The sequence below is a fragment of the Barbatula barbatula genome (genome assembly GCF_947034865.1).
Source record: "Barbatula barbatula genome assembly, chromosome: 1".
Classification (NCBI taxonomy): Eukaryota; Metazoa; Chordata; class Actinopteri; order Cypriniformes; family Nemacheilidae; genus Barbatula; species Barbatula barbatula.
The window spans coordinates 10127357-10142329 of record NC_136766.1 but is presented as its reverse complement, the minus strand read 5'-3'; the positions used below and the strand labels follow the sequence as shown (position 1 = coordinate 10142329).

Sequence of the window (14973 nt, the reverse complement as noted above, 5' to 3'; positions counted from 1 at the left end):
CAAATAGCTTAAATCTAAACTGGTAAAAATGAAATGTGTATCCAAAATATATTAAATATTCATAAATATTTGACACCGCTCAGCTGGACAGAGCCCTGGACACAATGAAGTTTCGCCAGTAAGAACCAGTGTTGACCCCTGTTATTCCTCTTTCTGGGCATTAGACATCTTTATTTGATTTCGCTAAGAGTTTGGCTTAGCCATTGTCCCTCGTTCATGTTGTCTAAAACAAAGCCCTTTATCTCAGTGGCAATTGGGTTACCATCATCTCCATGATCTTATTGAGAGCTCGTCTGTTGGCAAATATCAACACTTGATTGTTGGATCGAAAATGGAGATGGACAAAAAGATTTCCTTTACTCAGTTTTACACACCTTTGACTACATCTTTAAAAATGATGTCATGCGATTGATAAAACGTTTTAGTGACTGAACACAAACCCTAAACAAATCAAATGAAGAACGACTACACATCTTTAAAGATTTATGGAATGTACAGTTGATTTATTTTACTTTATATATATGTGGCGGTTATGAAACTGGGTGATAAATAAGAAGCTAGATTTGACCTACGGTTACATTTCTCACAACATAGAATACAAAAGTCAAGGTTACAAAGTTGAAATATCTGGAAAAATGACCCAGTGTTACGACAACTGCTTGTTCCTGTGACTCAATACTCCCCTTAGTGGTCAACATTATAAAGTTCATGCATCATGCAAAAAAGCTATGGACTACTACAAAAATAACCAAAATTCCAAAACCGTAGCACAGCCTTTGCACAGACAATGTTTGTTTATTTTATTTCAGTCAAGTTTATAACAACTTCTGGTTTTTAAACATAAAAATGGAAACATGGTTACATTCTTACACCTCATGATGTCTTTGAAAACATATTCACTCTTTTAGATTAGATGAAGTATTGTCTGTCAGCAAATTTAATAAACACCACACTGTGGTGTAATATAAAACAGATAAGAACCGATGCAAGCTTTACAAACTCCTAACACTAGAGTTTAAACTGGTTTTCACAGAAATCTCCTTCCTGGTCAAATGATGTCAGACTTGAGAGATCTATTAAAACAATTACTTAGATTTTTTGACCTCTTTTTTTCATGATCACTTACATGATCTTATGAAAACAGAATTGCTGCTCAAAATTTGCAAAACGGCAAGGCAACTACTGAATTACGAAAACATAAAACCTCCCACAGCCAAATCAAGTTTCTGGATATATTCTTTCTTTTTAATATATATATATATATATATATATAAAATACTGTTTCATTTAAAGAAAGTTCTTTGTACAAATGTCAGTGAATGTGAGCTAATAGTGAATAAAAGAGTGAGTGGAAATATTGACAAAGAACCCAAAAATTCATGATAACGTGAACCGTTTTAGTTTTCTACTAAAATGATGTTTTAGACAATATACACATTTTATTACATACAAAAGTGATAACTGAAACATTATTACAATGTCCTGATACAGCAGTGTTAGTACCACCAACAACATAAGGAATAAGGGATAATGGGGGAAATATAGCCTTAAAAAAGCAGTCCCGCTAATGTAACGCTTCAGTGCATTTCGTCTCTTTGATTTTCAAAGTGCCGATTTGGTACGTGGGGACAGTTCCACTCATAGGAAGAAAAGAGCGCAAGAGCGTTTCTCCCAAAAAAGAACTTACCATGTATGTAATATCAAAATTCTTGAGAAAACAATGCAGAAAAAGAGTTTCTATAAAATCTCAGAAGAAAAATTCTACAAATGCACTTTGTCACAAACTGCCATGGCACCTTGCTGGATCTGCATGTTTCTGTTGAGGTACTTCTTTAAAAATGAATAAAAAGATGAATAAATGTATTTTAACAGTTTCTTTTGCTGTGTTGCACAGTAGCACCATATAGTTGAACGTGAAGATACTGCACCAATGGAATCCCACTGATAATCTGCATATGATGGCTGCAGTCGCTGTAGATAATGGCTGATCCTCAACAACCGACTGCACAAATGTCACTACGTTACGTCCTCTTCAAACACACAATACAGCGGCTCACCCGGGAACGCAAGTTGCCGGCTTTGAATGTTTCTGACTGCGGCTTACTGTTTGGACAAAGAAAGAATGTGATTAGACTATTAACTTTACCGATGTACTTTTTTTGACCTAATGGGGTACTGGAAACTTTTCAGTTTTTTGCACAGCTCTTACCTGAACATTTCATTCTTTTCCACGGTGGCCAGCCAGAAACTGTAAGAGTTGCCGAAATAATTGCAGGTGCCCCGTCCGTGGCACTCGATGAACGGAGCCGAGCGGAACTCCTCCAGACAGGAGCCGGGGGAGGCAAGAGCCTGTCCCGAACCCTCAGCACCAGCACTAGTGTGCTGTCACACAAAGCGAGAAAGAGACTTGTGAAATATGCTTCTTCTATTGCCAGTGTCAAACTGATTTTATTTAAATGATTTTTCAAATGATAGGTTTTCTTAAATGATTGAACATCACTGATGCATTTACTCAATCTGACATGGGAGATTATGTGATTAAAAGAGAAACTCTGTCATCATTTACACACCATTAAACCTGTAGTATCATTGTTCTGCTGAACACAAGAAAGATATTTGAAAGAATGTTTGTAACCAAACAGTTCTGGGCCACCATGAGCCATTACATACCATCATGAAGGAGTAGCCAATCCAGAGCGTTTCCCAGCGCTGTGGGCAGGTTGGCACCTGAACAGTCTGGCTGTGTAAAGCTATCACCATAGCCGGGGCTTCACACACAGAACACCTACACACGCACAAAACATGCATCATGTTCAATTGATAATTGTGGTTTTACTTTCCATATTTAATACAAATAGACTACTCACATACTACGATAGTCCTGATATAACCTCTGTGTTAATGCGATTGTTTCTTACCTACTAATGAAAGGTTTAATGTTCTCTCCGGTGATGGCCGCCATGCTCATGGGCATGGGCTCTGGTGTGGTCAGCCAATAGGAGTAATCATTGCGGGAGGCAAAATTGCAAACATTGTTGACGTTGCAGAACATGAAAGGCATGGTGCTGAAACGACGCAAGCAACTGCCAGCTGTGCCTGTTGTCAATAAAAAAAAGACAATATTCAGGATATGGGTGAACTTGGAAATATTAATAAATAATAATAAGAAAAATATTTTATCTTTTAAAATGCATCAATATCTTTTTATTACTACATTAAATAGCAGGCTAAAATAAGCTAAGTATGCATATTAAAGCAAGGTCTTGCATCAAGTTGGCACACGGTTTGATACTTTGGATGAGTGTGGAAGCACATTTAAGGTCCACTACTATATGATCTCTGCATTTCAGTGCAATTTTTGTGATACTCACCCAGGTCCTGTCCGTGAGCCCTCTCGTTGCCTTGCACGTAGAGTAAAGAGAAGCCTTCATATATAAGACTTGTTCCTTGAGGGCAAAATGGCACTTCTGTGCTCTGGCTGTGGCGCGTGATCAGAAACCCGTGTGCTAGAGACGCTGATACTGATATACCTGGAGGTCCCGGAATTCCATCTGCACCAGGCGGGCCGGGGTAACCGCGCTGACCTGTAAATGATTACAGCAATATGAATGGAAAATTGTCTAAGTCAAAAGTTGACTTAACTTGAATTTTCTTCACCATTTTTTGTCCAAGTATTTCACCTAACTAAAATACTGAGTAATTTAACATGACTGTCAATTGGAAAAAATTGTTGAACCAAAAACCTTTGTTCAAGTAACTTTATTACCTTTGTTGGGAGAACATTTTGAAGTTGTATTTTTTACAGTGTGCTGTTTCCCCAAAATAAACATGAGGCTAACAGTCTCTCAGTTTGCACTCAGCCATCAAATGTATATAGCTTTTCAACTTTACCTGGTTGTCCAGCTGTTCCTGTATCTCCCTTCCTTCCTGGTGTACCAGTAAATCCCATAGGTCCCAAGGGACCAGGTTCCCCAGAGTTGCCAGGTGGACCTTTAGGATGAAGTGACCGGAGACATAATGAGGATGTTGTGGAAAACCAAAAGCTGTGGTCCAGGATTTTTAAATGGCCAAACATTAACTACTAACCTGGAAGACCCTGCAATCCTGGGTTTCCAGGTCCACCTCTGAAACCAGGTTCACCAGGTGGTCCAGGAAAACCAGGCTCTCCCTTCAGAACAATAGGTGGTGAAACTTGACCTGGATCTCCAGGAGGTCCTGTGATTAAAGAAAATAAAAATATTAAAAGATGCAATTTGGGATTTGTATGGGAAAAGTTGATGTCCCGATTTTTAACGGCATACCTGGACCTCCACGCTCGCCAGGCTCACCAGGCTCACCAGGTCGGCCTCCAGGGCCAAACTGTCCTTTGGGTCCTACAACAAACAAAGGTTTGGTGCATGTTTAAAACTTTAACTCATAAACTGTGACTTTTGAACTTTTGATGCGCCACTTTTTAGGTTTGGAACAACGTGAGTGAAAATAAAAATTGACATTTTAATTTTGTCTAAGCTTCTCCTTTAAAGGTTAAGGTAGGATAACTGACCTGGGAATCCAGCAACACCTTGAGGACCGACATCTCCTTTAGGCCCACTTTGTCCAGGAAGACCTGGATTACCCTGGATTATCAAAATAAAAACCAATGAATAAGTAATGCATAACGTATGGATAACTAGTCATTATGACCGGATTACTGCATATTATTCCACTAGTGACACATCATTGCACTCGAAAATAAAGGTAAAACAGCCCAAAACAAGAATACGTTTTTTATATATATATTTTTTTTTCCGGTAATGGCAAATATTAACCATACATATACATGTTACTATGTTACCTTTAATTAAGATATTTTTAGATTAAATATTTTAGATATTTCATTTAAGTATTTTTAAAGATTTGTTTTTCTGTTTAATTTTCTTTAAATGCTGTGGATCTACTAACTAGACCAACGAACATCCGCTGGGTAACATAATTATGAACCTTAAAGGGTTCTAACATAGAACACTTATATTGTGCTTACCGGGAAACCGGACGAACCGCTGTCTCCTTTCAGTCCAGGTGCACCAGGTGTCCCAGGGAGTCCAGGAAAGCCTCGCTCACCCTTTACTCCTCCACCACCTGGAGGTCCACGGGGACCCTCTGGACCAGGAGGACCTTCATATTCATAGGACAGAAATCAAGACTCAAACTCCAAAACAAAAAACATTCATCTCATATCATGAAAGCATCATCAAAAGCAAGCATTGATGTTTGGGTTTGTGTAGAGTTTGTTTATCATGAGTGCTGTTTGTTGTTGTGTATAGTGATGAGGTGTGATCAGTGATGAATTATGGGAAATTCTAATAGCACGGGTACAAAAAAGACTATAGAAACTATATTTTTACAAATAGAACTCATCCCAGCCACAACCTCTTATTCAGTGATGAACATCTAATAACAAATAAAAGTACAGACAGATGAGTATCAAACTAAGAAGTCTAACCTGCAGGACCTACAGTAGGGTCAAAGGTGAACAGGTTCCAAAAAAAGAACAAAATGCAATGAAGCAAAGCAGAATAAGCAACCTACAGTTCAACATGCAAACAGTTTTATCCAATTCAGTTTCATGTTTTTGTAAAGTATAGTTCACTGAAATATAGAAAAATGGGAGCACGTCAGTACCATCAAATCTTATTGGTCTTTGCATGTTGTCTTGCATATCCTACATGTCTTGAATTGATCAAGCAGGTCTGTATGTTGTCATGGATACACAACTTATAGAAACTCAAATTGTTATGTTTTATTACACAAAAACATTGTTTTGTATCAGAAGAAATGTATTAACCCATTTCAGATTATTTTACGGATGGGCTTCTCCATATTGGCTCCCATCTAGGTAAGAAGATGAATTGACGGTGTTTTAATATACTATTTGTTTGTGATCAACTGAATTATGAGAGAGTTTTCATATTTCTGTGAACTATTCCTTTAAGCCATCTGATTATTACAATTGGCCTGATACGTACACAAAACATTCATAAACTGGAACAGAATATCAATGAATATAGGAATATCGTATGCATGTAAACTGAACTACTGTGCAAAATCGATTGACAATGAAACAAGATCTATTCAAATGAAACTAGTTCTCAATAATAAATATTATTTTTATTTTAATCATTCCATAATTTACTTTGGATTCTTGGAAATAATTATTCAGTGACTGACCACATGCTATACAGAACAATAATTATAAGTATGATCAAACTGGAACGCCTTCAAACACATAGTTATGAACTGTATGATGGCATTTAAAAAAAATCAAACTCGGAAAGCTGACCTGCAGGGCCTGAAAAGATCCCATGTCATCAGGAGGAGCAGAATCATGTCATAACAAACAGGAAATACACATCACACCCAGTATGTACTGGTTAAAATTTGCCAAACAGAAACTAGACAAATGGGCCACCAGTAACTTCCAAAATATATTACTATCTAATTACCAAACTAACATCTAAAACACGTATACCAAAGCTATACGTTTATGTGCACACAAATTCGTCTGCTTTCTTTTATTGCCTGAATGGAGCCCATTTTAAATAGTTCTGCTGTGGCTGTTCACTTTTTAAAAATCACTTCATTGCCCATGCAAAGGTGCTGTGACAGGCAGACAGGTACTGTGAACACAAAGTCAACTGTCAGGTGACACTTATTTCAAAATCACTGACGTCGAACACAGACACAGACACCTTATGATGAGAAACCTGCACCTTTCATTGCTAAACAGAAAGAAAGGTGCTGGAACGCAGACGCTGTGTGTATTCTTCATGCCGGCCCAGACTGAATCTGCAGACTTTCAAATGGTTTTGTACAATATTGAATTAATAAATAGGCATGTAAATGACAGATTCCAGTTCTGTGAGGTCTGTTTTCAGATCAAGGTGTGCAGATTGAGTACGGGCCTGCTAATAGTCCCCTCGATGGTCATCAGTAACACACTAACATGCAAGCTCTTTACCTCTCTGACTAACACTGTGTCTACACCGGACGTGACAGGCATGATGCGACATGAAATGCTGTAGGACAAAATTTTAAATTATAATGGTTTCTAATGCGTTTGTAATGTCTTTTGTCGTGTCGCATCGCGCTGGTCACACCAGGTGTAGACACGGTGTTACATCAAACCAGCACTGATTTGTACACAAGGACAAGGAAAAGAGTGATGTGAACAGAAGGTCACTATATGTTGTGTGTCTTGATTTGTGCTGGTGCACATTTATAGTGATATTAAATTGATTGTTTGTGCAACATTCCATGCAAATCAGTCAAAAAAGTTTCTTAAAGTAATAGTTCACAGAAAAATACAAATTCTGTCATAATTTACTTGTAATTTCAAACCTGTATGACTTTCTTTCTTCAGCAGAACCCAACAGAAGACATTTTGAAGAATGTTGTTAACTGGCCCCAATTCACTTGAATTGGTTTGGTGTACATATATTAGAAGTAAATGGGGCCCAAAATATCTTCTTTTGGGTCAAGTAAACTATGAAAGAATTTTCGGTTTTGAGTGAACTATCATTTTAAAGCCAGCATACCCTCTGGTTCACAATTTTTGAATGCTTTTTGTTTTTCAATGCATTTTGTGTTCCAATATTCCAGTATTCTCTGTTATGCTGTAGTTTGCCAAATAATTTTGTCGTACACAATGATGATTTTATCCAACCTGAGGAGGCATTTAAAGCAACTATTTAACAAACATGCCCTATATGCCTCAGACATCACTACGACATATAAATACAGTAAATGTAACTACAGCATAAGCTTGATATCTTTTGATATTGTCTAACCCAGAGGGCAGAGCTGGCCATAAGGCTGAAGTGTTTAACTTACCGCTTCTTCCAGGGGGACCAGGCTGGCCTTGGTTACCTTTAGTCCCCTGCATGGACAGACCTGGAGGGCCAGGTGGTCCTCCAGGGCCAGGCTGGCCAACCAAACCAACAAGTCCTTGTTCACCCTTTGGACCAGGAAATCCAGGATTACCGGGAAGGCCTGGAAAACCAGGGTCTCCTTTGAGTCCTGTTACACAAACAAACAGTGAATAACCACACTCTTGCTAAAGAACAATGTGATGAGAAACTAATAGCATTCTTTAGGTGTAGCTCTCAATGCTTTACCTGGTATTCCTTGGAATCCAGGTGGGCCTGTGCCGCCAAGGCCTGGAGCACCTGGGTAAAGAGTTCAAAAGAAATAAATTGACGTACATAGGTTACATTAATAAAACACATTGTTTTTTCTTGTGCCTTCCTCCCTTTATATTTCATCTGCATTCACTATGCAGCATTTCTTGAGAAGTGGCAGTTTTGGAGCTACCAGGTTTCAGTCCGACAGCGACAGTGTGAAAGTGTACATGAAATCTAATTTAAAAAGGTCTAACCTGGTTCACCCTTTTGTCCCGGGGGTCCTGGTATACCATCGCGACCGGCCAGACCTTTATCACCAGTGAAGCCGGTTAATCCGGACCGTCCAGGATCTCCTGGCCTACCAGGTGCTCCACTAAGACCAGGAGGACCTGAAGGTCCATCAGCTCCTTTAGGTCCCGGAATGCCAGGTGGACCTGAGATTCCTGGGAGTCCTGGGTCACCCTTTGGTCCAGGGTTTCCAGTCAACCCTGCAGGTCCAGGTTGGCCATACTGACCTTTCGGCCCAGGGGATCCAGGAAATCCTGAATTGCCAGGTTCACCCTGTGAATTTAACAGTAAACTTAGTCCAAACATTCAAATAAACCCATGATGATATAGAAGCAGAAAATTAAGTGTTCTTGCCTTGGGCCCAGGACTTCCTGGTACTCCATATCCTGGTGAGCCAGGATCACCTTTGGGTCCTGTATAGCCTGGTGTTCCTGTTGATCCCGGTTGGCCGCTTCGACCAGGTTGGCCAGGGTTTCCTTTCGCCCCAGGACCACCTATAACAATAAAGTTGGTATCAGTCTGTGTTTTTAAAAGCAACAGTGAAATGACAAGGGTTTAAAAATTATGGAAGTGAGAAGCTGACCTGGAAATCCCATCTCTCCCATGCTACCCTTGAGTCCTTGGGCTCCAGGGACTCCTGGATTTCCTGTGAGACCAGGATCCCCCTTGGGGCCTACAAGAGTGAAAATTTGTGTCATCAAGATACAACCTACTAGTCTACAGAATATCTAGTCTACTACAATTTTAGGGTATTTCCGGCCTGGAAAAAACTACAGTGAATGTTCAAACCTAACGGAATTATTCGCGTTTATACATGCTTCTATACATAATCCGGTAAGTTTTGCTTGTTTTACCTGGAGGTCCTGGTTGTCCTGGCTTTCCATCTTGTCCTGGTAGACCAGGGTCTCCAGGGATACCAGAAATACCCTTCGCTCCTGGTGGACCATTAAATCCTGTATGACAAATAAAGAGAATCAGAAAGTTGGCAAGATGCTTTAGTGGATGCTTGATGCATGTAATTACTTTAGCTCTACAGCAGTTTTGATCTGCACACCGTGAAATACAAAAAAATATAAAGATGAGGACAAGCGTGCGCTGGTCCAACGGGAGAGGTCTTCTAACGGATGTTTAACAGCTTTCAGTGACTGACAGGTTTTGCCGGATCAGTGTGATTCCACTGTTGTCGGTTGTTGCCATCTGATTTTGTTGATTCAATTTGTTTTGGTCTTGGAATGCTTGAGCAGTGTGGTGTGATTTTGCATCAAAAAAAGAAACAGCAGATTGCTTACCTGGAGGTGCAGGCTCTCCTTTTTGACCCTTGAGTCGTACCGAAGGTGTGAATGTGCCTGGTGGACCTGGAATGCCTTGTTCGCCTTTGTCTCCCTTTGGCCCTTCATAACCAGGGGGTCCTTGTCTTCCCGGGATACCATCATCTCCTGCAGGTGCACAGAGAAGAGTAATGTTTCATTCTATAAAGAACGATAATTTTTTTTATTGAGCAGTAAAATACATCATATCAGACCTTTTGGTCCTGAAAGGCCGGATCTGCCAGGGTTGCCGGGGAGCCCATTAGGTCCTGGTTGACCCATCACACCCATGTCCCCTTTAGGCCCTGTATTAACAATATAGGATTAGAGGGGAAAGTCCTGATTTGGACAAATGAAACATACTCCATGTTATATTTTATTAATAGATTACCAGGCAGTCCAGATAGGCCATCTTGACCAGATGTTCCAGGAACCCCAGGTGGGCCGATTGGACCAGGTGAACCAGAAAGTCCAGGGCTTCCTCTGTCACCTTGCAACCCTGGAATACTCGCACCTGGAAAGCCACGGTCTCCCTTTTCGCCATTAGCACCAGGAATTCCTGAGAAAATGACAATGATGTTGTGAATGTAGTGAAACACTGTTAAACGGTTACAAATCCATTTTAGAAATAACCAGCAGTGTTTGATAATGCGTATGAAATGCATGTATTTTAGTCCAGCATTCATCGGCCATTGAATTGTGTGGAACATATACTTTCAATAAGACACTGTGTTTTATAGTCAAAGTAATCACAAGCAATATCATTTTGTATATAAAAAATCTTTCAAAGAATCAATCTTTCTTTTACATATCACTGAATCTAGACACAGTTGCTGAAATAATTGATGACATACCAGGAGACCCCATAGGGCCGGGAGGACCAGCAGGACCAGGGGGACCTTGAACGCCAAAGGCAGGTTGCCCCGGAGGGCCACGAGTGCCAGGACCACCAGGCAAGCCAGGTTCGCCTATGGAAAATACAAACATGTATTTACTTAGCAAGGGAATCCCATGCAGCAATATGCATTATTAATATCTTTCTCAGTTTAGAGATGAAATAATTCTATACCTTTAAATCCAGTAGCGCCGTCAATACCTGGCCGCCCTGGTGCACCAGGGTTTCCAGGGAATCCAGAATCACCTTTAGGCCCAGGTGTACCTTTAAAACCTTGTAATCCTGGAGGACCTGAAGGGCCTGGTAGACCAAAACCAGGCTCTCCCTTTGGAAACAAAGAACGACACTTTTTGACTGCACGTAAAATGTTCAATGCGTAAGTCATATTATTGAATTGTATAAGATTCAATTGTATACTGTATAACGCAATTCTTCATACTTTGGATCCAGGTAACCCGGGCTGACCGGGAAGGCCATCTAAACCAGGGCGTCCAGGAAGACCAGGCCCACCAGGGGAACCAGCAATACCAGGGAATCCTGAAATATAATGCTAAAGCTGTTAGTCATATGAACAAAACTGTTCCTCACCACACAATAAAAGGAAACAAATAGGAAAATTTGTTCTTATATATGTGCCACAGTCTGTTAGTGTTTAAAAAGAGGATATACTACACACCTTTAGAACCAGGAGATCCTGGCAGGCCAATCCCAGGAAGACCAGGCTCCCCTTTGGCTCCAGGTAGACCTGGGAACCCAGGCTGTCCAGGTTGGCCGGGGTTACCTGTACAAATAAGGAATCAGTCTGCTAAACTTCCACATGAACCTATGTTATTCATGCATTCAGGGCTATGGAGTCTTAAATGCGTTTAAAAACTGTAGTTGACCATTTCGTCTCCTTTACCTGGACCTCCTGGCAAACCAGGATCTCCATCACGTCCCGGGAGTCCAGGTTCACCTTTTTCTGGCAAAGCCAGTCCAGGTTCACCTTTCTGACCTAACCATTTAGACCAACATTGAGATCATGTCATTTCTAAAATGGACAAGCAGCAAATGTGCCTTCATGTCATTTTTATTTTATCTCAGTAATATTCCTTACCTGGTGCTCCAGGTGCGCCTGTTCTGCCTGAAACACCCTGGATACCTTTCTCTCCAGTAGGTCCCAGAGGCCCATATCCTGGGGGACCAGGCAAACCCCTGTCTCCTGGAGGTCCTGTAAAGCCAGGCTCACCAGAGGGACCTTGTGCACCTTTTACCAGCGCAGAGCCCTATAAGACAGTTGGTTGAAATTACTGATAGGCAGGGTAATTTGCATGCAAGACATGGAGTCTGTATAATAGACACAGAACACTCACAGGTGGTCCTTTAAGGCCAGGTGGACCAGGTTGTCCATCACGACCGGGTCGGCCTTCCAATCCCGGCAGACCCGGAGGACCAGGAAAGCCACTGTCTCCCTTGTCTCCTTTCACACCCAGACCAGCGATTGCCTCACCTGGGTCGCCTTTCTCGCCAGGGTATCCAGGAGGCCCCTGAGGTCCCAGTCCGCCCTAAAGGGTAGACATATCAATCACATCGTGAACACATGAGTCTGAAAAAGTGAGAAAGAATTTGACATTTCTGGAATAAATTTGAAGGATACTGTCACTTGTAAATATAGGTAATGAAGAGCAACAGAAGGAAGGAGTACTCACAGGTATGCCCATGGGTCCAGGTCCTCCTGGGAATCCTCTGTCTCCTTTAGGACCTTGCAACCCAGGTGTACCTGAGCGGTACATTCACAAGTGGGACATTCACAGTAAAATGTGCGTTTATATAAAAGACATTTCTTGGACTTTATACTTAATTTGCACCTGTATTACAACAATGAGGGAAAAAATATCAAACTAGACATACAAAGATCAAGTTGACTTAAAGGTTACCTGAATTTCCAGGAGGACCTGGAAACCCCTGGGGTCCTGGAATAGGGTTTCCATTCGTAAAACAATTCACACATGTCTCTCCTTTTTGACCTGAGACAAAAGACATCAGAAAACAATAGACACAGAATTAATTGAATCTTGCAAAGTATTAGTGCTCATGCTGTGTAGTAATGATCTGAAAAGTGAGGTACACATATACACCCGTATCTTCACTCATGAACATTATCAGATATGTGTGTGTAAGGGATGGATTTTTTTAAATAAGTTGAAATAGCCTCTAGTGTCAATACACACAATTTTGATTAGAAAATGGAATAAAAGCAGACCTCTTAGTCCATCTTCTCCAGTCAATCCAGGCTCCCCAGTCAAGCCTTTTGGTCCAGGAGGGCCACGTTGACATTCCAGATTACCATCAAATATTCCTGGAGGACCAGGAGGACCTTGGAATCCCTGGGGACCTGGAGAACCTGGTAGCCCAGGTGCTCCCGGTAGGGAGCTTCCAGGCCGTCCTCCATCACCCTTTTGTCCCCTCTCTCCGGGTAAACCTGGTAGACCTGCTGGTCCTGGGCCTCCAATTCCTTAAATTAAAGTGAGATGCATTTTCGGTATTTGCAAACATGCTGTTGGTATTTATTAGAGATTGTAAGTGTTAGGGATGCAATAAAAGCTCTGCATGCTGCTTACCTGGTTGACCTTGGGAACCAGGTGGTCCTTGAATACCTAGTTAAACAGAGAAGTACAGGATATACAGGGAAACCTTCTGTATGTGTACAGTGCATATGCAGATGTGCACAATGACCCTTATAAATGACACTTATCTTTCAGAACATAAACATATTGTAAAACTGTGGTGAGTAAGGCGGGACGAGAGCCGTGAGGCGGGGCCGGTGGCGTGAATGATAGTTGCAATCAGCTGTGCACGCACCGGTCCCGCATATCTCATGAAGGAGTTAGGGAGCTTAAAAGGACAACCGGCCGGTTTTTTGACGAGAGAGGACCGGGCCCGGACATGTTACGTTTGTGTTTATGTTTTATGCCCGGCAGTCTACCGTTAGGTGGCTGCCGGTCTTTACTTCCGTGTGTATTGTTTGTTTATTTTGGATTAAAGTATGTTAAATGTTCGCCGGTTCCTGCCTCCTTCCTTCCCTTTTATGGAACTTCATTACAAAAATGAATTAAGTATGAGGAAGAATTATGCTAAAAAAAATGTTGGACCTATTCAGAGGTGTCAAATACCTGGAGGTCCTCTGTCCCCTTTAAAACCAGGTGGTCCAGGATCTCCAATATCTCCTTTCGGTCCTTCGCCTTGGAATGGCCCGATCTAGTGGGTGACGAAATTATTTTTTAAATGATAATTATAACCAATAATAGCTCTATGTATCTTTAAAACAGAACAGAAGATAGAATAGAGAAATATTATACACACCCCATATCCTGGAGGTCCAGGAAGTCCTAGAGCACCTTTCTCACCCTTAAAATATTTGTGATGAATACATATCATATGAATTGTCTACTAATAATTGGCCTAGTCACACCATAGAAATTGAAATTAAAATTCAATACTTACTCTTGAACCATCTCGTCCGGGTGAACCAGGAAAACCAGGATCTCCTGTTTCACCCTAAGTTAGATTTGTCAGGAGAGGCAGCATTAAACAATTGCCAAAATATGCTAAACGTAAATTGGAAGCCATTGCAGACACTTACTCGAAGTCCAGGGTTGCCTGGTTCACCATCTTTGCCAGGTTTTCCCTTGTGACATGAGTATAATACCACGTAAATGTTAAAACATGTTTTATTTTGTTATGCATAAGCAAAGTTTTACTGTGTGCTTGGTTCTCTGTGGACACTCACCCTCTTTCCAAACTCCCCAGGTTCTCCTTTCTCACCTTTCTGGCCACCTGATAGACCCTGTCAGACAAAAAGAGAACTTATAAAGTACATTTTTATGAAAGCCAGAGAACCCAGATGGCACTAGGATCACTACATATTTTATTTAATTTCGTTCTGTCTATTTGTTTGTCAATCCTCATTTCAATTAAAATAGGAAGAAAGTAGATGTTAAATACATAACCACAAGGAAAGATACATACAGGAGGTCCAGGCGCACCTGGATACCCTGGAGGACCAGTTTGACCACGATCACCCTATATAAAAACAAACACATGAAAATCACACAAAAATCTTACAATCCAGTATTTCACACTGGATATGATGTCAAATCTGTATGTTATGAATCTTAATAAATCAAAATTTAGATTTTTTTTATTGAAATGTACTTCTTATTGAAAGGTTAGGATTGCGGTTTTCTGATAGTTTTACAGCTCGCCATGAGCGTATATTAGCATTTCTTGCCTATAGCATCTTATGACCTCCCATATACTGTATGGTGATGCGTGACGTCAGGCT

General features: G+C 40.9%; 1 protein-coding gene across 1 annotated transcript in view; it reads right to left on the bottom strand.

The window, feature by feature from the left end:
• Window positions 1–1423: 1423 nt before the first annotated feature.
• The window catches only part of col4a5 (collagen, type IV, alpha 5 (Alport syndrome)), a 33419-nt gene continuing 19869 nt past the window's right edge, over window positions 1424–14973 (bottom strand). The window contains exons 14-49 of the mRNA XM_079457471.1: window positions 14658–14711; window positions 14419–14475; window positions 14272–14316; window positions 14133–14186; window positions 13992–14036; window positions 13802–13886; window positions 13250–13285; window positions 12892–13143; window positions 12566–12655; window positions 12338–12408; window positions 12002–12193; window positions 11746–11914; window positions 11551–11643; window positions 11326–11430; window positions 11089–11186; window positions 10824–10974; window positions 10609–10722; window positions 10146–10313; window positions 9970–10059; window positions 9737–9883; window positions 9302–9400; window positions 9031–9120; window positions 8802–8941; window positions 8414–8720; window positions 8154–8204; window positions 7870–8055; window positions 5021–5154; window positions 4544–4616; window positions 4302–4373; window positions 4087–4215; window positions 3892–3990; window positions 3372–3584; window positions 2919–3096; window positions 2671–2785; window positions 2210–2382; window positions 1424–2103 (exon numbers count right to left, since the gene is read on the bottom strand). Of these exons, the coding sequence (XP_079313597.1) occupies window positions 2022–2103; window positions 2210–2382; window positions 2671–2785; window positions 2919–3096; window positions 3372–3584; window positions 3892–3990; window positions 4087–4215; window positions 4302–4373; window positions 4544–4616; window positions 5021–5154; window positions 7870–8055; window positions 8154–8204; window positions 8414–8720; window positions 8802–8941; window positions 9031–9120; window positions 9302–9400; window positions 9737–9883; window positions 9970–10059; window positions 10146–10313; window positions 10609–10722; window positions 10824–10974; window positions 11089–11186; window positions 11326–11430; window positions 11551–11643; window positions 11746–11914; window positions 12002–12193; window positions 12338–12408; window positions 12566–12655; window positions 12892–13143; window positions 13250–13285; window positions 13802–13886; window positions 13992–14036; window positions 14133–14186; window positions 14272–14316; window positions 14419–14475; window positions 14658–14711 (4257 nt within the window). The 3' untranslated portion in view covers window positions 1424–2021. The remainder of the gene's footprint in view (window positions 2104–2209; window positions 2383–2670; window positions 2786–2918; window positions 3097–3371; window positions 3585–3891; window positions 3991–4086; window positions 4216–4301; window positions 4374–4543; window positions 4617–5020; window positions 5155–7869; window positions 8056–8153; window positions 8205–8413; window positions 8721–8801; window positions 8942–9030; window positions 9121–9301; window positions 9401–9736; window positions 9884–9969; window positions 10060–10145; window positions 10314–10608; window positions 10723–10823; window positions 10975–11088; window positions 11187–11325; window positions 11431–11550; window positions 11644–11745; window positions 11915–12001; window positions 12194–12337; window positions 12409–12565; window positions 12656–12891; window positions 13144–13249; window positions 13286–13801; window positions 13887–13991; window positions 14037–14132; window positions 14187–14271; window positions 14317–14418; window positions 14476–14657; window positions 14712–14973) is intronic.